Raw genomic sequence first — 25333 nt, forward strand, 5'->3', positions numbered from 1 at the left:
GAAGGGTTTGATCCCTTGGGTCTTTGACTTGTAGGTAATTAAGCAAGATTATCAGCTTATGCTATTTAAAAGACAGCCTGTGTGGTCAGTCTGTATGACATTTACTGGAGGCTGAGTATCATGCTTTAAGCTACATCAGTTATGTACATGAACTTGCATGAGACGACAGGCTATTATCATCTCATTGTCGGGGCAACCAGCCAAAAAGCCAGTTCTGGAGTTCATGCATGTGAGAGAGTGGGAGAGAGAGAGAGAGAGAGAGAGAGAGTGTGGCGGGTACATGTGTGATGTGTTTTCATAATATTAAGTGAAAGAGGAGTTTAAGAGAAGGAAAAGAGCCACAGCTTGGGGTAAATAGGGGATGGGAATTCACAGCAGTGAGAGTGCAGAATTTCTTAAGTCTTGTTTTGCTTCTGATATTTCTCCTGAAAAAAAATGATATTTGCACTATTTCTAGTAAATATGTAAAGAGATAGTAGGAGGTCATCTAATTTTTTTTTGTAAATTCAAGTCACCCACCCCGATGAACTGCATTCTGGGATAGTAAAAAGATCGCTAGAAAGGATGTTTGCAAGAGCATGCAGAATATGAGAGGTACTGTAGAACTGGAAAAGGGCAAATATTGTCTCAATTTAAAAAAATTAGGAGAGACATGAAGAGAGGTTGTGTTCAGCTATAGACTAGCCCAATGATGGGCTTCTTTATCCCCTTTAGGCTTTCTATTCCTGAGATAATTCTAAAATAGATCATTAAAGAAATGGTTAGTAAACATCTAGAAGAGGAAGTGGTGATTATAAAAAGTCCACATAGTCTCATTCCAGGTCATTCCAGATTAACCTCATTTTCTTTTTTGACAGTATCACCAAACTCGGGGGAATGCTTTATGTATATATATACATATATACATATACATATACTTATAAATATATGTAATTTACCTAGATTTTAGCAAAGCATTTAATGAAATATTTCCTACTATAAATATGGAGAAACATGGGCTAGACAATGGATGATACAGTTAGACCACTTTCAAACTGGTTGAATGGCTAATGTGAAAAAGCCATTTTTAATGATTAAATGTCAAATTGACAAAAGATGTCCATTTGAAGGCCCCAGGGATGTGTTTGGACCTGTGTTGTTTAACCTTTTAACAGTGACTTGTATAAAGGCAGAAATGGCATGTTTATCAAATTTGAAGATGACACATTGCTGGGAAGGGGTAGCTAATGCATTGAATGATAGTGTCCATATCCAAAAAGATCTTGACAGGATAGAGCATTTGGTTGACTCTAATAAGATGAAATTTAACAAGAATACTGTTTTCAAAGAAATAAATCCAGGATTTACCCAACCAATAGTAGGTAGGATGAGACATTTTCCTCATTCTCTACTAACTCCCCAAACCTCCCCCTTAAAAAAAAAAAAAAAGAGAAATTGTGTACCAAAGGTAAAGCAGTTATATTTGTTTTACAGACAAGAGAGCAAGAAGCCCATCATTGGGCTTATAAATTAACACTGGAGAATGTTAATCCTTAATGTATTTATTCAGCACCCCTTTCCCAACAGACTCCATCCATGTTCCAGCAGGACACACACACCAAACCACAACAGTGGGTTGTACTTTGCAACCCATTCAGGCATCTTCCTCCTGCTGCAGTCTCATCTGATACCTATTCCTGTCCTTCCTTCAGTGTCCTGTTGCAACAAGCCATACACCTCAACTTTACCCAGCTACTTATAGAAGAGGGGGAGTTATGGGAGAGATGTTGGGTGTCTTGCTTCCTGGGATAGCACCTAGGTTAGGGAACCCCAAGACTGAAAAATGGTACCCAGAACATCCATTCCCCTTCCCCCAAGTTTGGAAAAATTGGTACACACTGACAGACAGGGAACTAAAGAACAAAGCAACTTGGACAGCAGGTGTATGCTGGGCCTGAAGAAAAGGGCACTGAATTTCAGCCGCAGCCAATCCTGTTTCCCAGAAGTTACTTGGAGTAGGGACTAAAGTGATGGAAAATTAAGCTCTCAGCATGCGAGGAGCCTGAGACAACTTTCAGTTCTAGCCTGGTAAAACTCACCATTAAAAGAGGAAGAGTCAAGTAAGTAAGTAACAGGAGAATAACAGAGTAGGGGCAGGGGGAGACTCGAACCAATAAAAACCTGTAATGTAGATAATTAGCAGATAATTCAACAGAAGATAGTAAAATTAGAAGGGAGGTTTGAGTACCCAGACATCTAAGAGATTATAAACCACTCTAATTAAATATTATGAGACAAAAGAAATTGAAACTATTGAAACCTAATGAAATAAATAATCCTGTGGAATCCCAAGAAAGCATGGAACTGAACCAGAATATTCTAGAATGGTTAAGAGAAAAATCAGAATTTTGAGAGAAGTTACAAAGGAACAAATGACAAAAGTTCTGCATGGCAGAAATGATGAGTGGTGACATAGAAAAGCTTGAATTCTTAGAACCTCATAAAAGAAGCAAAATAGTGAATGACAGAATAAAAGAAAAAGAGAAGCAAAACAGCAGTATTATTAACAGAACGCATCATTTCTATACAAACCAAACACACTGAACTCAGAGACACGATGAATAGAGACAACTTAAGGAATAATCCTTGATGACAAGAAACCTGAACATTGAAATGCAAGAAAGAATGCGATAAACTACTGAGAACTTCTGAATTCAAAAACAAAGCACCAATTGAAAGAAACCACAGATTGCCTTTAAAAAATTCCCATGTTCCAAACTCTAAGACATTTAGTGATTAAATTTAACAACTCAAATTCCACAAGTGAGCAAGAGAAAAACTTTCAAATATAAAGGAAAGGAAATTCAAGTAACACAAGACTGTCCTGCATCTACCAGAACAAATGGAATTATGTGTTCCAAAAAAGCAGAGGTACTCACTCAGAATGCAAACCAAAATGTAATACCCTGCAAAGATGAGCCTAGTTATCAGTGAAAAAAGATGAATATTCAATAACAAAAAGTCATTCGAATCGTTTCTCCACAAAAAAAGATATGTATAGATTATTCAATTTAAAAACACCCTAAACAGAAACACAAGAAAAGTAAACACATTTACCAAAGAAAGAATAAGTAATAAATAACCCCATCTTTAAAGACTATTAAAAGGAAAGAAAACTGGAGACATTTATGGGGATTTTTTTCTTTTAAAGAAAAAAACAAGAGGACCATTAAGAAATTTCTTTTTAAGAGGTACCTTAGGGACTAATGATGAAAGCAATATTTAGAGAAATTAAAGTAGTTAAGGTAGAGGAACAGACCTGGAAAACCATGAACTTAAACCCTGCAACCTACCTACAGATGAATAAATGTATTTTGTGAGACTGAATTGCAGTATGGGAGGGTACATATGTGGGGAAAAGGAAAGTGGAAGATAGAAGGGAATATGTGGTGTGTCCTAATCAATTTAATTGGTAAACAAACAATGAAAAGAAAATAATTTCTGTAGTCTCTCAGCAAGGAAAGTGAGTACAGGAGAATGGATTATTTGGCAAAGGACAGAATTGAAATGAGAAAAGAAAGTTGGAGATCTCCATTCACTAAGGGGAGGAGGTGCCAATGCAAATCATTCCTATGAGGTCTAGAGATATCTCCTGAATGAAAAATGGGGAAATTACAATGGGTCCAGTCTGTAAGGAGTTGGTGCACAAGAGAACACTTCCACTGAGAAAGTATTGTGCTTTTGTAGACAATATTCTACCTCAGGAGAAGGGAAATTGGAGCTCCTAGGTTCAACCTCCTGCCAGTATGATGGGAGGAAGTTGAATAGCAAATGGGAAAGAAAATTATCTTGGAGAAGGTAGAACACAGGGGCATTTCATTATGGAGCAAAAAGTAGCAAATGAAAGAAGTTTGGAGAGGAGAGAGGGAATTTGAGTTAACAGCTGAGAGAGGGAAGGAAAGAAGGGAAGAATTAAATAAATAAAAATAAGGGGAAAAAATCAATAAACTAAGTAAAACTCCAAAATTAGATCAATGGGAGTCAAACAGGGGTTGAGGGAAGGGGTAGAGACTGAGGGGAAGTGAACCTGTGGGAATAGGGTTGCCTTAAAATTGACCAAGCAAAACACAAAGTACTGACTAGAAAGTACACAAGAACAAAAAAATTGAAATTTGCAAGAAATGTAAGCTATCCATAGCCATATGAAAAATACTCCAAATCACATATAATTAAAGAAATAAGAGCTAAACAGCTCTTCCCACTGTAAAAATGATAACGTTTTGAACTTTCCCAAAAATCTGTCTGACAACATATACAACATTGCATATAGCAGTTTCCTACCTCTCTGCCAAAAGTAAAGGGGCGTTTTAAAATTTTCTTTTTGATTTTTGTCATTTATTTTCTAGTAACTAAGGAAATATAAAACAGAGTGTGTGGAGATCATTACAATGGGAAATCATGGATAGCTTCTTGAACAATGTGCCATTTGAATGGGACTTTAAAGCATGAATGAATGAATGAAAAATGTATTAAACCTCATCCTGGGTTTATAAAAAGAAAATCAAAACATAGTCCATACTCTCAAGGAGCTCACATTCTAATACTGAGAGACAACACTTAGGAGCTTTCAGCTACAATTCATAAAGAAATGTGCAGTGGCAAAGCATATGGTAATCCATCTTCTTTAGTGCCATTTCCATGGACAAAACCATATCTGTTGAACCACTTAATGATGACAACAACTTTGATGGTGAGAAGTTTATTTTCTGGTTCTCTAGTAGCAGTTGCTTGAATATCCACAGATATTCTTCACAAGAGTTGTTCCCATGGAGTAAGGTAGAAGAACACCCACTGGGTTTTCCCCCAGGGCTCTTGGACTTAACCTGTGGGAATGGGGGGGAGGGCCATTGGTCAGCAGTTGATATAGGGGTTGGGGTGGGCAAAGAGTGGACAATAAATTCCTTCTCCATATAGGTTAATCCTCTTGATGGGTAAATATGATAGAATCATATCATTTGAGAGTTAGAACCAACTAATCAAAGGAAGAGGCCTCTTAAGTCTTTCAGAGTTATCTGTCAGTATTGTTTTTATTATATAAATTATTCTCCTAGTTCTGCTCATATCACTCTATCAGTTCATATAAGTTTTCCCAGGTTTCTCTGAAACTATCCCCTTCATCTTTTCTTATAGCATAATAGTATTCCATCACATTCATATACCATCACTTGAGGAGTACACCCTTAGTTTCCAATTCTTCATGGCTATAAATAATTTTGTAGATATAGGTCCTTTCCCTCTTATTCATATCTTTGAGAGTATAGCCCTAATACTGATATCACTGAGTGTAAGGGTATGCACAGATTAATAAAATAGTTTGCTTTCCAGGATGGCTTTCCATAGATTGCTTTCCAGTTCAGAGTTCCATTAATGTACCTATTTTCCCACAGGCCCTCCAGCCTTTTTTTGTCAACTTTGACAATAGTAGGTGTGAGGTAGAATCTCAGAATTGTTTTAATTTGCTTTTTCTCTGATTTTTAGTGACAACAGCATTTCTTTTCATGTGAATGTTGATAGCCAAGATTTCTTCTGAAAACTGCTTATCCTTTGACTATCATTTGCGAAATGTCTCTTTTTATCTTAAAAATGAGTCCTATAGGGGCAGCTAGATGGCACAGTGGATAGAGCACTGGCCTTGAAGTCAGGAGGACCTGAATTCAAATCTGGCCTCAGACCAAACATTGACACTTAGTAGCTGTGTGACCCTGGGCAAGTCACTTAACCCCAATTGCCTAAAAAAAAAAAAAGAGTCCTATGTTACAGAGAGCTGCTATAAAGATTCCACCCCCCCATTTAACTGCTTTTCTTCTCATTTTAGCTACATTGGTTTTGTTTATACAAAAACTTAAAACTTAAATTTTATGTAACTAAAATTAGCTGTTTTACTTCATTTCTCTTGTTTGGTTATGAACTCTTCCTTTATCCTTAGATATGATGGATAATTTCTTTCATGCTTCTCTAATTTTTTTTTTAAATAATGTCACCCTTTAAGTCTAAATCATGGACCCATTTGTAGTTTACCTTGGTTTAGAATGTTAGATGCTGGTGTATATCTGGTTTCTCTCAGACTACTTTCCAGTTTTCCAAATAGTTTTTGTCAAATAGTGAATTTTTACCCCAATAGCTGGGACCTTTGGATTTATCAAACACTAGATTACTGTGCTCATTTGCTTCTGTATACTGTGCACCAATCTGTTCCATCAATCAACCTCTATATTTCTTACCCAATATTAAATTGTTTTGATAATATTGCTTTGTGTAGTTTGAAATCTAGGCCATTTCTTTTCCCACTTTTAAAACTTAATTCCCTTAATTTTTAAAAATCATTTTCTGTAGCTCCAGGTGAGTTTTGTTATTATTTTTTTCTAGCTCTCTAAAGTCATCCTGTGGTAGTATGATTAGTGTGGTACTGAATAATTAAATCATTTTAGGCAGTATTGTCAAGTTTATTATAGTGGCTTGGCCTACCCCTGACAATTAATATTTCTCCCATTATTTAGATCTGTCTTTATTTGTGTAAGGAGTGTTTTGTAATTGTGTTCATATAATTCCCATGTGTGTTTTGGCAGGTAGATTTTCAAGTATTTTATATATTCAGAAGTAATTTAAAATTAATTTCTCTATCTCTTGCTACTAGATTTTGTTGATAATATACAAAAATACCAACCACGTGTAGATTTATCTTATATCTTACAATTCTGCTCAAGTTCTTAACGGTTTAAATTAGAGAACCTGTCTGAGGTTCTCTAAGTAAACCATCATATCTTCTGCAAAAAGCACAAATTTTATTTCCTCTTTGCCTATGCCTATTCCTTCTATTTCTTTTTCTTGTCTTATTGCTGTAGCTAGCACTTCTAGCACTATAATGAATAGTAATGATGTTAATGGACATCCTCACTTTATTCCTGAACTCATTGGAAAGACTTCTAGTTTATCTCCATTATAGATAATTCTAGCTCTTGGTTTTAGGTATATTCCTATGCTTTCCAAGTAATTTTAATAGGAATGAGAATTGCATGTTGTCAAAAAGCTTTTACTGCATTTCTTAATTCAATTTTATGATTTTTGTTGTTCTTACTATTAATATGGAAATTATGTTTATAGTTTTCCTGGTATTTAACCAGTGTATTATTGGTATAAAATCAGCCTAGTCATAGTGTATAATCTTTGTCATATGTTGCTGTAGTATACTTTCTAGTATTTTATTTATAACATTTGCCTCAATATTCGTTAGAGATATTAGTCCATAGTTTTCTTTCTCTGTTTTGATTCCCTCTGTTTATGAATTAAGGCCACATTTGTATCACAGAAAGAATTAGGTAGGACAACCCCTTCTTTTCCTATTTTTTTCTAATTTATATAGTTTTGGAATTAATTGTTATTTTAATGTTTACTAGAATTCATTTGTAAATCCATCTAGTCCTGGTTTTTTTTTCCCTTTGGGAGTTTAATTCAATTCAATTTAGTAAGCATTTATTAAGTTCCTACTCTGTGCCAGACACTGCTAAGGGCTGGATACAAAATAAGAAAATACAAATAAGAAAGAGAAACAGTCCCTGCCTTCCAAGGAGCTTATAATCTAATGGGGGAAGACATACAAAAGGGAAGTGGGGGAGGTAGGCACCAGGCAGTACCCAGCATTAGGGCACAGTTTTCCATGGATTTGAAGCAAAGCAAGAGATGCCAATGGAAAATGGAGTTACCAGAAAGATTATGAACCCTCTCTAAAGGAAGGCAGAGTATAATGTTCCACCCTCCAATTCTGACAGGCAGAGGTGAGGAGAGTGCATTTATGCATGGGAAACAGCCAATGCAAGGGCACAGAGATGGGAAACAGGTTGTTAAGTGTGTATAACAGCAAGTAGACCAGTATCACCACATTGCAAAGTTTGTTCATATGTGTGATATGGAAGAAGACTAGAAAGATAATAATAATGATAGCTAGCATTTATAGAACACTTTAAGATTTGCAAAGAACTTATATTAGCTAATTTGATCCCGCTTGATATAGGAAGTGACCAGATTGTTAAAAGATATGAATGCCAACGAGGGGAATTTATATTTGATTATGGGCTTAATAGGGGCCCATTGGAATTTATTCAGTGGAAAGGTGTATATATGTCACATGATTTGACCCATGCTTTAGGAGAACCATGTTAGCAGATAAACGAAAGATAGATTGAAATGTGGAAAGATTTGAGGTAGGGAGATCAATTAGGAGTATATTGCAGTTACTGTTTGTCCTTCATCCTCAGAGAGGACCATGACGTCAGGGAGGTGATGCCATGACGTGCAAGTAAATTGGATTTAAATGAGGGAGAGCTGTGCAAAGTCACCAGCCTCACTTTCTCCTCCTGAGCCATCTGGGTCCAGTGGCCAGATATGGACCAGAACAACGGATATGGCCTATGGGACCTTGACCTTTTCAAGATAAGGTCTTTAACAGGTCTCAGTTTGACTGAGACAGCGCCCATTCAGTGATTAAGGCTTAAAAAAAATGAGGCGAAGAATGGCTTCTTTAAAAAATAAAATAGATCTAGGAGAGGAAAGACCCTCAGGGTTTCTGGCCAAAACAGTGGACTACTGGACTACAAAACTACTTGGATTAGGTAAGAAGTACTAGGGTGGTATCTTTGTGAATGGAGAACAGGGGACATAAGCAAGGATGCAGAGACAACTAGATTTGATAATTGCTTGTATATGGTGAGTGAGTTGAGAATTACACAGTTTGTGAACTTAGGTGAATGGAAGGATAATGGTACCCTCATCAGTAATAAGAAAGTTTGGAAGAGGAGTGACTTGAGTGGAAAAATAGTGAGTTCTGTTTTGGATATGTTGGGTTTGACACAGCTGCAAGATAATCCAGTTCAAAATGTCCCATCAACAATTCATGATGAGAGACTGGAGCTCAGGAGAGAGACAGGAAATATACAGGTCTTGGACTTCCTTCCAAGACAGTTGCCTGAACAGAAGTCAGTTTGCCTAACATTAATATAACTACTTCAGGAAAGCCCTTTTGGAATACGGTATTCTAAACTCTTTTCTGATTTATAGTAGAGGCAACCATGCCTTGTGTGATGCTAACTGTAATTCCTTGGTATTTGAACTTTTTATTTCTAACTCCTTGCTGTGTTTTTTTCTTTGACTTGGTTCTGGACTTTGGCTATGATATTCCTGAGAATTTCCATTTTCAGGTTTCTTTCAGGAAGTGATCAGTAAATTCTTTCCAATTTCATTTTTGCCTTCCCATTTTAATATATGTAGGCAGTTTGCATTTATGGTTTTTTGGAATATGGCATCCAGGTCTGGGGGGCTTTTTAAGTTGCGATTTTCAGGTAGTTTGATTATTCTTCCATTATCTCTCCCTAATGGTTCTAGAAAAGATCAGTTGGGTTTTTTTTTAAATAGGAATTACCTTTATATTCTGTTTTTTAATCTTTTGATTAAAATCAGTATGCTACTAAATAAAAGGGAAGAGACTGGAAAACAAAATTATCGATTTAAAATGAGAAGGAAAAATCACAGCTAATAATCCAGAAATAGACAACATTGTGCACAATTCTTTGTCAAGAGAATTAATTTTATTCTTATTAACAAACTATAAAAAAGATATTTTTCTGTATCTCTCATCAGTTCACCTATGTATTATATTTGTATTCCAAATACCTAACCCAATGACTGGTACATATAGGGGACTTTGAAAATTGTAGTTTATTGACAGCTTGATATATGTTTTCAGGGAAAATGTGTTCTTATCCTAGTTTTGTCAGTAGCTAATGCAGTTTTGGAAAGTCACTTACCTTTTTGAGCCTCCTGTTAATTACTAATTCTAATAACAGAGAAGGGAGAGGAAAAGGAGGAGAAAAAATAAATGTATATAATGTTTGCAACACTTTTTTAGAAATATTTTCTTTATGAAAGCAGACATATTTGTATCTTGTGATAAAACCAAAATCCTCTTCATTCAGTGTCTCAGCTCTCTTCTGGATCCCACAGAAACATAGATTAATTTTAGATGAATTCTTCTTGATTACAATAATTAAAGTCCTGAGGTTGAAAAACAGGATCAGCTCGGTTTTCCTTTGTCCCTCTCTTTTGTCTTTCAATTCCAGATATTTGAATATACTTCTTCCTTTGCTCTTTATCTAGCATCAGACTTGACTTACCCCTCCTATTGTCATACTGTTGACTTTTATGATGCCCTGGGGAATTTATAAAGTTTTGATTGGGCTTACCCAATCTCTCTCCAATCTTCTAGAGGCAAATAAGTCAGTATGTGTTTCCTGTTTCTGTGTCTGAGGTCCCCTATCTCCTCTTCTTCTTCTTTCTCTGTCAGTATTTCATGATTTATATCATTGTTTCCTATATTTGCTGTCCTTGGTCTATGGATTCTGTTAAGTATAGATGAAACAGAAAAAGATAGGTTTGCAAGTCACCTCACCTACCTAGTTCTTATCATTGAAGTTATTGCCTCTCCTATATGCCCTTCATTGAGCTACTTTAAACAGATAGTCCTTGTTAAAAAATAATAATAAATAACTAGGGCAGCTAGGTGGTGCAGTGGATAGAATGCCTGACCTGAAATCAGGAAGATTCTTCTTCCTGAGTTCATATCTGACCTCAGAAACTTACTGGTTGTGTGACCCTGGGCAAGTCACTTAACCCTGTATGCCTCAGTTTCCTTATCTGTAAAAAGAGCTGGAGAAGGAAATGGCAAACCACTTCAGTATCTGCCAAGAAAACCTTCCAAAAAGAACACACAGAGTCAGGCACAACTGAAATGACTAAACAACAACAAAAATAAATTAGAGTATTATGTGCCTAAACTGTTCCACTGATCAACTTTTCTATTTTTTAACCAATGCTAGTTTTGACAATTTCTGCTTTGTGGTATAGTGTGAGATCTGGAACTGCTTCTTATTCTTTAAGGTAACATTCCTTAGTTGCTGTGGCTTTGAGTAAATAAATTAATTTAGGTATCATTTTTATTTCATTGGCATAGCCTTGCCATGAACAATTAATATTTCTGCAATTATTTAGGTATGTATTTCTGTAAAAAGTGTTATAGTTGTGTTCATAGATTTCCTATGTGTGCCTTGGGTAGGTGATCTCTAAATTCAATAGTTACTTTAAAAGGAATTTCTCTTTCTGTCTCTTACTATGGAGTTTTGTTGGTCATTTATGGAAAAACTTATGATTTGTATGCATTTATTTTATGTTCTGCTACTTTTCTAAAGCTCTCAATAGTTTCAATTAGTTTTTTTAGTTGACTCACAAAGATTCTCTAAGAAGGAGACTATCATATTATCTGTAGAAAGCAATAGTTTTGTTTCTTCTCTATGTCTTTTTCTTTTTATTATTTCTTATAGGTAACATTTCAAATAGAAGTAGTAGTAATGGATTTCGTTGTTTCACTTTGATCTTAATGAAAAGGTCTCTGTTGTTTCTCTACTGCACATAATGGGGACTCTTGGTGTTAAGTAGATAACTGTTTTTTTTTTTAAACTAAATCTCCATAACTCTCTCAGACTGGAAGCACCATGAGGGGTCATGAATGCAATCCTACTCCCGAATGTTAAAGAAGTATTAACCTGCTCCATTTTTCCAATCTGTATTGTTTGTTCACCCCTTTGTTGGCAGCCTGGTTGTCATTTTCTCCTGGTAACTCACTTTATTAGTGCCAAACCTAGTCAGATATTCAGTTGGGTTTTAGCCATAGTACAGCTCAAAATTTTTGAACTCAGGCAATCCACCATTCTCAACCTCTCCTAGTAGTTGATTTTAAAGGTGTGAAAATAGCAGGAATTAGTGTATTCCACTATACCTAGCTAGATAACTTTTTCTCCTATGAAGGAAGGTTTTGCTTATTCTTATTCTATTTAATGGGTTTTTTATTTTCAAAATTTTTAATTTCATGTTTAGTCAAGTTTTTTATTTGTTGCTTGTAAAAAAATTACATGTTCAATTAATCTTTTCTTCTTTTATTGATGAAAATGTTTAGAGATATAAAATTTTCCCCGTGGATTACTTTGTCTGCATCCCAAAAGTCTTAGTATGTTGTCTCATTGTTACAATTTTCTTTTTTGAAATTACATATTTTCAAAATGATTTGTTCTTTAATTTAAGAATTTTCTTAGGATTGTCATTTATTGTCCAAATAATTTTTAATAAATTCCTTTTATTGGATGTAATTTGTATTGTGGTTAACGAAGGATGAGCTCATTATTTCTCCTCTTTTTGCATTTACTTGTGAAGTTTTTATGCCTGAATATAGTCAGTTTCTATAAAGGTCCTGTGCATAGCTGAGAAATACATATACTGCTTTGATTCCTATTAACTAATTGCCAGAAATCTATCATATCTAACTCTATATAAACACTCTCTCTCTCTCTCTCTCCATATATATATATATATATATATATATATATGTATGTATGTATAAAACTATATTCAGATTTTTAACTTTCTTGTTTAGTTTTTTATTAGACTTATGCCTATAAATACATACACATATATACGTGTGTGTGTGTGTGTAAAATATACATTGAAGTTTCCAGGTTTTACTCTCTATTTCTTCCTATAAATCAGTTAACTTTTCCTCTAAGTATTTAAATGTTATCCCATCCATGGCATATATAGTATTTATATTAACGCATTGTCTATAATGCCTTTAAGCATAACGTAGTTTCCTTGTTTATCTTTTAATCACATCTGTTTTACTGTCGTCTTGCATGAGATGATGATTGTTATTCCCTGTTCACCTCAAAAATATAGTAGATTTTTCTAGCCCCTTTGATGCTTGAAGCCAAAGGGAAAGAAGTAGACTTTATTTACTGAACAGGATCATGAATTTAGAGCTAGAAGAGATCTTCGAGCCTGTTGAGGCCCTCATTCTACCCCTTCTTAATTCTGTGAGTTAAAAGATGTTTCAGTTAAACAAAATATTGTTGGACTCTTCTTTCTTTCTTTCTTTTTTTTTTTTTTTTTAGGCAATTGGGGTTAAGTGACCTGCCCAGGGTCACACAGCTAGCAAGTGTCAAGTGTTTGGTCTGAGGCCAGATTTGAACTCAGGTCCTCCTGACTTCAGGACGAGTGCTGTATCCACTGCACCACCTAGCTGCCCCTAGGACTCTTCTTTCTATTTCGTTCTTTTCTCCTCTGTTTTGTTAGGTGAACTCATACCATTTATGTTCATTGTTATAATCAATAATGTTTATTTACTTCCCTCTTCTCCTTATTTCTCTTTTTCATAAAGAAGAGAGTGATGAGAAAGGAGGATGCTTAACACTAATGATTCATAATGAATGTGTTATGCTTCCATTCCACTGCCCTTTTTTTCTTCCCCTCCCCAAATTGCTAAACACGAGATTTTTTTTACCCTTTTTTCCCCAAAATCCCACTTTCATATTCTATCCTCCTAATTTGGAACTAGTTTTGCTTATAATTTAATCCTTCCTTCTTAATGCTCTCTTCCTCCTCTCCCAGTTTGTGACTACTTCCCTTTTGAGTTTAATGTATTTCTGCTACAGATTCTGTTTAAATAAACTCTTTTTTTTTTGTTTAGATAAAAGTGAAGTTTTTGTGACCACAACTACCTCCAACCCATTTTCCAGGTTTTTGTATGTTCTTACTCTCATATACTTTGATTACATGAAAAAGCAAATTCTAGCCTCTTTTCTCCGTCTTTCTTCCCTAATGAATTTCTTTTTTCTCTCCCTTTTTTTTTTAATAAACTTCTCAAACCATTTAAAAAAATTTAATCTGAGGACCTCTTTCTTATTTAACTCCCTTTATGACCGTTGAAGACATTGAGATTCTGAGGAGATATTCTCCCTCTCTTACAATACAAGCACTTCCACATCATATAGTCCTTTTCAATTGCTTAGACATATTTACCTTTCTTGGTTTCTTTGATTCATGTACTTTAGGTTTCAGCATTTCTCATCATCTCTGGGTTTCTTTTTTAATCAGAAATGTTTAGATGTCCTCTATTTCATTAAAGGTCAATTTTTTCCAGTAAAATTATATTTAGTTTTGGCAGGTAAATAATTCTTGATTGTGAGCCTCTATATTTTGCCATTTGGAATATAGTACTCTACACTTTACTTTAGCTGTAATATTAACTGGGGCAGAGGTCACCACCATGCCTAGTTTTAGAACACCAGTCTCCTCATGGCCAACAGATATAGTATGAAGACCACCAATCTTGTAGACATCTTGGAGGCATATTTGTGCTTGGCCTCAGCATGGTGTCACTATTCCAACCTGAAATTGGCACAAAGACTACCATGCTGAAGTTATAATTTATTTTCTTACTGTAAGTACTAATTTCCTTGATAGTTTCCTCATATCTCTTCTGGCTATAGGAGGCCTCACTGGAATCCATGTTATTGACACCAGTAGTTGAAGTTGTTAATCAGTTAAGTGCACATTTGATAAATATGCAGTAAGTGGCTCTTCTGAATCTATGTAATCTATATATAATAACATGATCGATATGATATTCTACGTACCCTAAAACTGCGGCAAATCCATAAACTACTCTGAGCCATATAACATAGCTTCCCTTTTTGTCCTTTAGAGTAGGGATATACAAACTGGCTATGATATCACCATGGCCAAAGTTGAATGCTTGCAAAAACTAAAATGCTATCTTCGTCTGTCTAATCTCTTCACTACTTTCAGGCCTGACCAAGATTCAGATGGCCTCCAGAATGTAAGAACTTGTCATGAAACTGTCAGACTAAAACTTACTAGTCTACTTTGTGATATTCGGGTTTTCTTCATTTTAGTCTTTGCTCATTGTAATGGTTATGAACAGTCAAGCTGCTCTTTGACACCTTCCCTCCTGGTGCTTTCCCATTGTGTCTCATTATCTCCAAAAAGCTTTCACAGGATAACACACTGTAGATAATGGAGGTCTTCTGACTAGTTTTGTTCTTAGTAGTAGCAAGTTCTTGCAGTTCCAAAACTTAAGGTCAGAATTAAGAATATCTGTGTCTCTAAGACCTAGGTAACTCTTTCCTAGTAGTAGGTGAAAATACATGTTCTGTATGTTATTACTGGCATGTAGCTTTTGTTACAAGAATAGACTGCAGTGCTTCCTAAGGTCTGACCACAAAGGCAGCTAAACTATTTTTCAGCTGTCTGATATTCTAAGCTAAGAATGACTTTCTCTCAATCTGAAGGTTGTACCTCCATTTTTTAATCACCATTTTCTTCTATCCTTCTTTTCATTAGTCTCATTTTCTAACTTTAGAAAAAATCGGGAGCATTAAATTATAGTATACATACGGAATACCAAAATTTAAGGTTCCTTGGGGGAACCTTGGCGGAGGGGGGAGTTGTAGCTAAAGTTTGTTGTGACGAAATCCTTGAAAATGACATTTTTGCATAAAACTCTTCTCTCCAGATGAAATCACAAGTAGGACAACTTTCTTCTCCGAGGTATAGAGGAATTTTAGCCTGACATTTTATTTCATGTCTTTCTGTTTAAATTCTCTTTTATGTACAGTTGGATACAGCAAATATGACCTCACGTTTTCTGGTTTGTTCACGCCATGATTTTTGCATTTTCTTGGAAAATCAATATAGCTTGCAAACATTATTAAATTGAATCTGGGAAGAAGTTGTTTCAGATTTATAAGAAGGGGTAGACAAGGTGATGTGGTGGCTGTGATAGGGATGTAAAATGAAGCCTGTACCTCGATCTGTTTTGGTGAACTTCAAATCAAGTGAATATAGGGAAGTTGTGTTAGCAAGAAAGCCAAAGGAACAAACCCTCTGGCTTTCAAGATATTTAATTCCTAGGAATCCTAAGTTCATGACTTCATTTAAAAATGACTTTGTAGCTCTGGCATTCAGTATTTATACCTAAATTCCAAAACAAACCATGTTGGACTTGTTGAATAGGGGATTCTGCCCATAAAAAACAAAACAAAACAAAACAAGCATTCAAGTAGAGTAGAATAAGAACTCGAATAAAAATGTCAGTTTATAAACTCTGAGTATGTTTTTATGTTTGATATATAGTTGAAGGGAACAACAAATTAAGGACTGCTATCCTCTTACGTTCAGAATTGTTAGAGGATGTGCATCTACCCATAATGTTATAAGGAAGTGTCAGATCTACATGATAACTAGAGTTAGCTTTGCCTAAGTAGCATATTTCCTTTAGGATAAGTGCCTTAACTTCAAATGTAGTCACTGTAATATCTTTCTGCCTCTCTAATTGATGATCATGATGATGATAGTGGTGGTGGTGGTGGTGGTGGTGGTAATGATAAAAATTACTCTCCAGGTATTTTAAATAAATGACAGAAAGACCAGGCAGTTGTGACCTTTTCTCATAAAGCTAAATGAGTACATATTGGTTCATAAAATAAATAATGATCAAAAGCTATTATCAGCTATAATCAATTGAGGTAACATGTAAAGTGCTTTGTAAACCTTACAATGCTATATAAATGCTAGTTGTTATTATTATTATTATCATCATAATTATTATTATTCCTTTAATGGACTTTGATTCTGTGGATAATGTAACACTGTCACACTAAAAACTAGTGGTAGGATCCATATGTGTTCATTCCTTTCTGACATATAGAGAGAATGCCTTTAAAATTTGTGTTAGAATGTGGTACTTGTATTGATTCTAGTCTTAGTTAACTTTCTAGAAAGTATTACAGTATAGTCATCCCTCGACGTTGAAGGTGTTGATTATTTGTGGATTGACCACTGATAATTAAATTGGAATTTTTTGGAGATTTACAGCGTACTGCAGAAATCACACATGAGGTATGTGTATAAAGAAACCTCAAAACTTTTTAGTAAGTCTTAAATGCATAAATACGATATGTTATTGATCTCTTTTATCATTTACTACCATAAGCATACATCCATAAATTTATTATAAACAGTTAAATTTTGTTAAAAGTCTAGTGTGCTAAAGAACCACAGGCTACACATTGTCCCTGTTAACACCTCCTCTTAGTCTCTCTACCTTCCAGGGTCAGTCATGTGATTTTCTCCGTATCTTGCACTTTTTCTTGGAGAAGGAAATCCTCCGTAAAGTAGTTGCTGCAGCTACACCTGGATCCGTAAAGACTCTGCATAGTGTGTGAGATCTTAATCTCCCTCACATAGAAACTGCAACTTTTTTTATGGGTGCAGTGTGTTGTTTTATTTGATTTGTGTGTTAAATAAATATGAACAGAATTATTAAAAATAAAGGCTTGGTGTGGGCCCTTATTATTTGTAGTTTTTCACATTCACAGGCATCCTGCACCCCTAACCCCTGCAAATGTCAAGGAACAACTGTGTGCTTTTTTTTTCCTCTCATTTTTCTTTTTTTTTTTTTTTTTGGCTAGGCAATGGGGTTAAGTAACTTGCCCAGAGTCACACAGCTAGTGAGTGTTATGTGTCTGAGACCAAATTTTAGCTCAGGTCCTCCTGAATCCAGGGCCGGTACTCTATCCACTGCACCACCTAGCTGCCCCTCATTTTTCCAAAAAGAAATCTGAGTCCTAAAGTTTCTGGTTCTGCATACTATTCTAAATAAGCTTTGTTAATCCTCAGCGTAGATATAAAGGAGCTCCATTAAAGTCACTGAGAAATTGTTCAAGTTTATAAGGGGATTCTTGATGAAGATAAGCAAATCAGTATCATTATTATTAGTCAATTTATTTATTTTTAGTTTTCAACATTCACTTCCATAAGATTTTGAGTTCCAAATTTTGTTCCCCCTCCTCTCCCCCCCCACCCCAAAACGACGTGCAATCTGATATAAACTTTCCATATACATTCACATTAAACATATTTTCACATTGGTCATATTGCAAAGAAGAATTAGAACCAATGGGAGGAACCATGAGAAAGAAGGAGGAAAAAAGCAAATAGTATCCTTCGATCTGCATTCAGACTCCATAGTTCTTTTTCTGGATATGGATAGCATTTTCCATCATGAATCTTTTGGAGTTGTCTTAGATCCTTGCATTGCTAAGAAGAGGTAAGTCTATCAAAGTTAGTCATTGCACAGTGTGGTTGTTACTGTGTACGATGCTCTCCTGGTTCTGCTCATTTCACTCAGCATCAGTTCATGTAAGTCTTTACAGGTTTTTCTGAAATCAGCCTGCTCATCATTTGTTATGGAACAATAGTATTCTGTTACATTTATATACCACAGCTTGTTCAGCCATTCCCCAATTGATGAGCATTCCCTCAATTTCCAATTCTTGGCCACCACAAAAAGAGTTGCTATAAATATTTTTGTAGGGTAGATTAGGGTCATGGGTTGGGCCAGTGGATGCCATAGCTGTGCGACTGTCTAAGGACCTCCTGCTGCCGCCATTGCCACCACCTCCCCTCCCTCCTCTTTCTTCTCCTCCTTCTCTTTCTCCCCCGGCACCAGGGCCAGCATTTTCGTATTTACCAGAGGAATAGTCCCCTCGTGCTGGAATTTTGTGGAACTTTGCCAGCCAGCCTAATGGCATCTTCTGTTGCTGTGCCTGTAGGATTTCACTATGAAATGAAATGTGTTGTTCTCAGTTACCTGGGACTCCTTTCAAGGGAGAAGCCACAAGAACAGGATCTTTTCTCAGCTAAAGGGGTCCAGCTATCTACACCTTTACAACTTTTGGATCAAGAGCTTCTATTGAAAGTTAAGTCTGAAATTGAAGACAAGCCGAGGTCTCTGAATGAAGAAATTTCTTCAGCTTTCACCAGCACAGGCTTTGACTGCCATACGTCTCTGGTATTCAGCCCTGTTAACCCAGAGAGCTCAATAGAAGACTGCTTGGCCCACCTTGGACAGAAGGTGTCACTGGAACGGAAAGAACGCATGCATGAAGCATTGCAGACTCTGCTCAGCCAGTGAGTCACCATTGCCAAGTCAGAGTGTGCGTCCCCTCAGTGTCCAGGCTTCTCTTAAGAATGCATTGACTGAGGCTTTGCTTTTATGGGAACCGTATCATTTATTTTGTCACCCTTAACACTTTAAAAAAAATCTTCCTGAGATATAATATACCTTTGGTTCAGGTGGCAGACATTGTTTCAGATAATCATAGCCTAGTAATGGCACCTTCTTATTTATTTATTGTGTCAATAACAACAAATACATTTCCTGGATATTTAGGAATGGCTCATTTAATTGTCTTGATCTCCAGCTTCCACTAGTGCACAGGCCTATGCTAAGGTTTGGATATTGTGTTATAACATAGAATTGATATTATCTCTTATTTTAGGACTCCCAAGTGTTGCTAAACTTGGAATTGTACATCAGCCCATGGAACTATTTTCACATTTTTTTAATGAAAACTTAGCTTTCTCCCAGGCATTTTTCTGGCTTTTTAAGACTAGAGGCAAATAGAAAGTAATAGTGAAGGTATGTTAAAATATATAAAAACTATTTAATGTAAATCTTCATTTAAATAAACAAACCAAAATAAAAAAAAATTTTGTACATGTGGGTCCTTTTCCCATTTATATAATATCTTTGGGATACAGCCCTAGAAATAGTATTACTGGGTCAAAGGGTATGCACACTTTTATAGCCCTTTCGGCATAGTTCCAAATTGCTCTCTAGAATGGTTGGATCAGTTCACAACTCTACCAACATTAGTATTAGTGTTCCAATTTTCCCACATCTTCTCCAACATTTATCATTTTCCTGTTTTGTCTTGTTAACCAATCTGATAGGTATGATATGGTACTTCAGGGTTGTTTGGGTATGCATTGTTCTAATCAATAGTGATTTTAGAGCATTTTTTTCATATGACTATAGATGGCTTTAATTTCTTCATCTGAAAACTGACTGTTCATATCCTTTGACCATTTATTGATTGGGGAATGACTTGCAGTATCATTATTATTTTGTTAATTTTGAACCAAGGTTCACTTCTATAGCATGGAAGGAATCAGAAGGAAATATTGATGGATGCTTACCCTCATTAACATTTATTAATATTAATGGCCTGTTTAAGATTTATAAAACACTTTTCTTAAAATCTTTACTGCTTTGCAGCTTTTGACACTGTTGATCACCTTCTTCTCCTAGATTCTCCTTCTGTATGTCTGACTGCTTCTTAGTTTCCCTTCTTGGATCTTCGTGCAGGTCAGCCCCACTAAATACAAGTGTCCCCCAAGGCTCTGTCCTGGGCTCCCTTCTTTCTCCTCTTTATCATCTCACTTGTCAATCTCACCAGCTCCCGCTGGTTCAGTTGTCATCTCTATGCACATATTTATTTAATCTAGCTCTGACCTCTTTCTTGAGCAGCAGTCTCATATCGCCATCTACCTTTTACACCTCTCAAATTCAACATGGCCAAAACGGAGCTTATTATCTTTTCCCAAAAATCTTCCCTTATTACGAATTCTCTATTACTGTTTAAACCACCACCATTCTCCCAGTCACTCAGGCTCACAGCTAGGAGATATCCTTGACCCTCACTCTTCCACTCTTTATAATCCAATTTGTTGTTGAAGTCTGTTAATTTTACCTTTGCATCTCTTATATGTAGCCTTATCTCAACTCTCACAGCCGCTACTCCGATGCAGGCTCTCATCATCTCATTCTCGGAATACTGGCAGTAGCCTTTCAGTTGGCCTTCCTGGCACAAGTTTCTCCCTACTCTCAAGTATGACCCCAGGTATATAGGTATATAAAATAGGTATACAAATCATGTATACAGGTATACCTGTATACATGAATCAGTATACATGTACTCATGATAAATTATAAAGAAATTTCTTTTAAAACAATTCTTTGGTATTTATTTACCATTTATTAAAGATGAAAGCAAATTTGCATACTAATGAGATGGATGTGTTTGTTTATTTTTATATAAAGGATTAAATCATGGCAGAATATTTTATACTGTGTGACGCAGAGCATCTTCAAAGTTTTTCAGAGTTGATCGATATTTTAATTTTATGATCGTCAGTGCTGAGAATGCTGCTTCACGTAAATACATGGTACAAAATGGCAGAAGTATGTTTAGGTCCATTTCAGAAATTATTGAAAATTCTGTCCAAATCCCAAGCCAAAATTTGTTTAATGATTTTGTATGTACAGTAAAAACACTGCAATTCATAACATACAAGAGTCTTGAATCTGAGCCGAGGTGTTTACATGGCATGACGGCATGTGCAGTGCAGAGTGTGCATGTTGAGTGTTTAGAACAAGGCTGCAGTGAAGTTGTGTGATAAAACACAGGCAAGTGCTGCCAGAAACACCTCAGATTCATTATGTGTTTGATTTTGAATTAATTTTTGATCATTTCACATTCAGAAACCTCTTACTATTGCCACATTTTTGGAGACCCTCACATTCAGTTACACAACCCCATAGGGGATTGCAATCCACAGTTCAAGAAGCACTGCTCCAGCATACTTCCACTTAGCTGCCAAAGTGGTTTTCCTACGATGTTTTGTTCAGTTCTGTTTTTGCCCTTTTATTCATCTTTGTGTTAGACTTATCCAAAACCAAAGGGGGAATTTGAAATGTCCTACCATTATTATGTTACCATGTATGTATTCTTGTAGTTCAGTTAATGTTTCCTTTATGGGTTTAAATGCTAAGGCATTTAGAGCATTTAAGTTTAATACTGACATTTTTTGTTTATGTTTATCTTTCTTTTGTATTTTGAGTGTTTTTACTCTGATAGCATGATTTCAGCTACTGCTTTTTTGATTCATCTAATGTATAATAAGTTTTTTTAGTTGCTTATTTTTACTTTGTGTATGTCTTATTTGTTTAATGTATTTCTTGTGAGCAAGAGTTATGGGGTTTTGTTTTCTTACCCTATCTATCTGTCATTCTCTTTCATTTTATTGTGTCACTTAATCCTTCACATTTAAAGTTGAGAGTTGGGTTAATGTTTTCCTCCATTTTTTGATATTATTATCTTGTGGTTTTTTTCCCTCCAAATTAGGATTTTCCCTTCTTTCACTATAAATACAACATATTGAGTTATTTTAGTTTAATCTATTTTAAATTAGCCCTGTTCCCGCTAGTCGTTTTCCCTTTACCCTGAAGACAACTCCACCCATCTATTACAACTTTCCCTGGTTTTGGAGCTTTGTTTCATTTTGTTCATTTCTTTTTATTGCTTTTATCGAGTTATTTAATTCTGCCTCTCTTTTTTCCCCCTCTTAGTTAAGTAGTTAAGTAAAATCCCCCGTCTCCTCTTCAGTTTATTTTTTATTACTTTCTTAATTCATTTTCTGTACCTTTTTCTAAAAACAAATTCTTTCCCTCATTCTCTTAATTATTTATCTTTCCTTTCTGTCTCTACTAGACTTTTATTCTTTGACTGATGGCCCTTTAGTCTTTTATTCTCTTTCTTTCTTATGAAATTAAAGCTTTTAAGCTACCTATCTATTCCTCTAAACAGTTTCTATTATTATCTTGTACATCCTTCCGCAGCCCCCTTTTTGTCTGTTGTATTTCACTCTTGGAAATAACAATTTTTGTAGAAGATAGAGAGGATATTGCCCTGTGATAGTATTCTTCCTGTGTTTCTTATTGTGCAAGTCATTATTGACCTTTGTCCTCTACTTGTTAATTTTTTTTTCCTATTTGCCTCGAAATCTCTTCCCTGGGACCATGCCCTCCCACTCTTCTGGATGTCATTTCCACCTTCTTTCCTCCCACCCTGCATTGATTTCTCTTCTTTTGAGGCAGTATTATTGCAGCATCAGATCCCTGCAAATCATACTCATCTATCCATCTCTCTTATCCCATATGTGCATTCATCAATGGTACTTCCTCCCACCACTGAAACCTGATTTCTCCCTTTTTTCTATCTTCCCCTTTGTCTCCTCACCCATTTTCCTCTAGGCCCTCTTCTTCCTGAGAGATTACAGAGTTATTTTCCCTTCCCTTCCCTAACCGTTGACTTTATTAGGGCATATCGCATGTTGCCCTCTATTTTCTAACTCCCCTGCCCCCTTTTAGGCGTCCTCCCATTTTACAATCTAATCCTCCAAAAAAATTGATTCACCTATAAACAGTGTCATGAAGGTTAGTCAATGTTTCAATCCTGTTTCTGCACCATTTCTAAATCTGGCTTCTACTTCCACCCTTGTCTCCTCTTGTATATTTAGAAAAAAATATCTCTTACTGGTCTCTTTGTTATCATTTAGTGTTGTTGTCATCCTTGGTTGCTGTATCTGGTTACCCTTCTTGTATTTCTGTCGTCTGGAGCGTTTGAGAAGCAAATGCTTTCTTCAGGTCTGGTTTCTTTCTAGGAATGTTTTGAATGCCTCTTTTTATATTAAATATGCATCTTTTTTTCATTAGTGATTAGGCTCAGATTTGCAGGGTAGGTCATCTTGAGCTGCTTTTTGAGTTCCCTTGTTCTTTGGAACACATTATTCCATTCCCTCATATGTTTTCCCACGGGTACGGAATAGTTTTGTGTTATTCAGATTTCCTTTCCTCTATATTTGACTGCCCTTTTCCTGGTCACAACTTTTGAGGTTATCTTTTCCTTTTGTGGAATTGAAAAATGCTAAGGAACTTATCAATCTGAATAAGTTAATGTTTCAAGTGACAAAATATCTAGGGCAATGAAATTTCTCATGGCAGTAAAAAGTACATTTTGAATATCCTCAAGCTTATCTTTGAGAGTGGCATTTTAGAAATGGAAAGGGGGAGAATATAGGATCATAGATTTAGAGCTGGAAGGGATCTTTCTTAGAGACCAGTCTAGTACTACTGGCTCATTTTGTAGATGCAGGTACTGAAACTGGTAGAGGTTAAATGACTTGCCCAAGGCAAGTGGCCTTGGGCACAAAGTGGCTGATCTGGCATTTGAACACAGAACCAGTGCTGACTCCCATGGCTGCTATCTTTCTACTTCACCACACTACCTCATCTTTTAAGAACCTCTCCATCTTCTTACTTGAATCCAATAACTTATTTTTGTCCAGATCAGCATTCTGTTCTGATCAGCATTTCCATTAAGATTTGCATGTGTATATATAAGAAGTACTTTATATTCTTCTCAAAAACGGATTCAGATTTCTTTCATGAATATTTTAAGTTTCTTTAAATACCAAGCATTAAAGATAAGCTCCTTTGCATTCTTAAAAAAAATGACAGAGAAAAGCATATTGTTGTTGGCACATTTTATTAGATTGATGTGGACAGCTTTCTTAGCCAAATGAATGAAATGCAGATGTTTTCTTACTCTTTACAAACTTTCTGGGCAAGTCCATTTCCCTCCCTTTTTCAAGATTTACTTTATAATATACTTTCATGTATCACGTAGCAGTACACATAAGAGAAAAATTATCTATAATGTCCTAGATATCACAGAATGTCACCCTAGAGCACAGCCTTGAAGATGGATGCATGTCCGACATCTCAACATCTATAACAATTTAATATGCCGTTAGGAAAAAAAAAATGTTTAGTCTCTAAGATAGAATAAGGATAGAATAAGGATTCTTACTAGAATAAGGAAAAGGTGGTACAAAAATATGTGCAGATCTGTAAATCTTAAAATATTTCCCCTGTAGCATCTTAATGCTATTATCTAATTTAATCAGTTTTGGTGCATACCGCTCAATCTTAATTGTCTTGAATGACCTTCATTCCTTACAATATTGAATAATTATAAATTGTAAAGTTTTCTCATCTCACAAAAGTATTTTTATGCTGCTTTAATTTAAGTTAATACGGGGTCACTCATTATTCTAATTATCTTTCTTGTAAGACATGGGAAGTAGATGGGAAATTATTCAGGCATAAAGGTGCAGAAAAAAAATTAAATAAAAATAATTTCTTATCAAATTCCCTACCCAATTTAGGTGTGTCTGTTATTTGTTTGTCTTATGTATATAATATATATTCACAAAACCCTTTGCTGAGTTTATTCCTTAATGTTATTATCAGCCTCTAATGAGATTCTTTAAAAGCTTCTGAATTTCACTTTATCATGCCATAGGAATTTTATCTAAACAATGTTGTATGTTCTTTTAGACTCAAAATCGCATGAAATTGATGGCTGACAACTATGAGGATGACCATTTCAAATCTTCTCATTCCAGCCAAACCAACCACAAACCCTCCCCAGACCAGGTATTCCTTCTCTTGTCATTCTTTCAGATGTCTGAAATATGTGGGATGTAATTTACGTCTGCGTGTAGAATCTTCATTCCGAAATGATGTTAGAAAAATGAATCATTAATTTCCTGAAAACCATTCCCTAGTTATTTTCATGCACAGACTCTCTATGTGGTAAAGTGGTGATTTTGAACCTTAAAAAAAAATTGGCTACTCAAAATTTTTGAG

The 25333-nt window shown here is 35.5% G+C and overlaps 1 protein-coding gene and 1 pseudogene across 7 annotated transcripts in view; both read left to right on the top strand.

The window, feature by feature from the left end:
* The window catches only part of ERC1 (ELKS/RAB6-interacting/CAST family member 1), a 370818-nt gene that overhangs the window by 281977 nt on the left and 63508 nt on the right, over positions 1 to 25333 (top strand). For all 7 annotated transcript variants that reach the window (XM_027857322.1, XM_027857320.1, XM_027857325.1 and 4 more), the window contains one exon: positions 25022 to 25120. In XM_027857322.1, coding sequence (XP_027713123.1) covers positions 25022 to 25120 — 99 coding nt within the window. The remainder of the gene's footprint in view (positions 1 to 25021; positions 25121 to 25333) is intronic.
* On the top strand, positions 18521 to 18910 carry LOC114039549 (annotated as a pseudogene).

This window comes from Vombatus ursinus, unplaced genomic scaffold, assembly GCF_900497805.2.
Source record: "Vombatus ursinus unplaced genomic scaffold, bare-nosed wombat genome assembly UNPS02012082.1, whole genome shotgun sequence".
Classification (NCBI taxonomy): Eukaryota; Metazoa; Chordata; class Mammalia; order Diprotodontia; family Vombatidae; genus Vombatus; species Vombatus ursinus.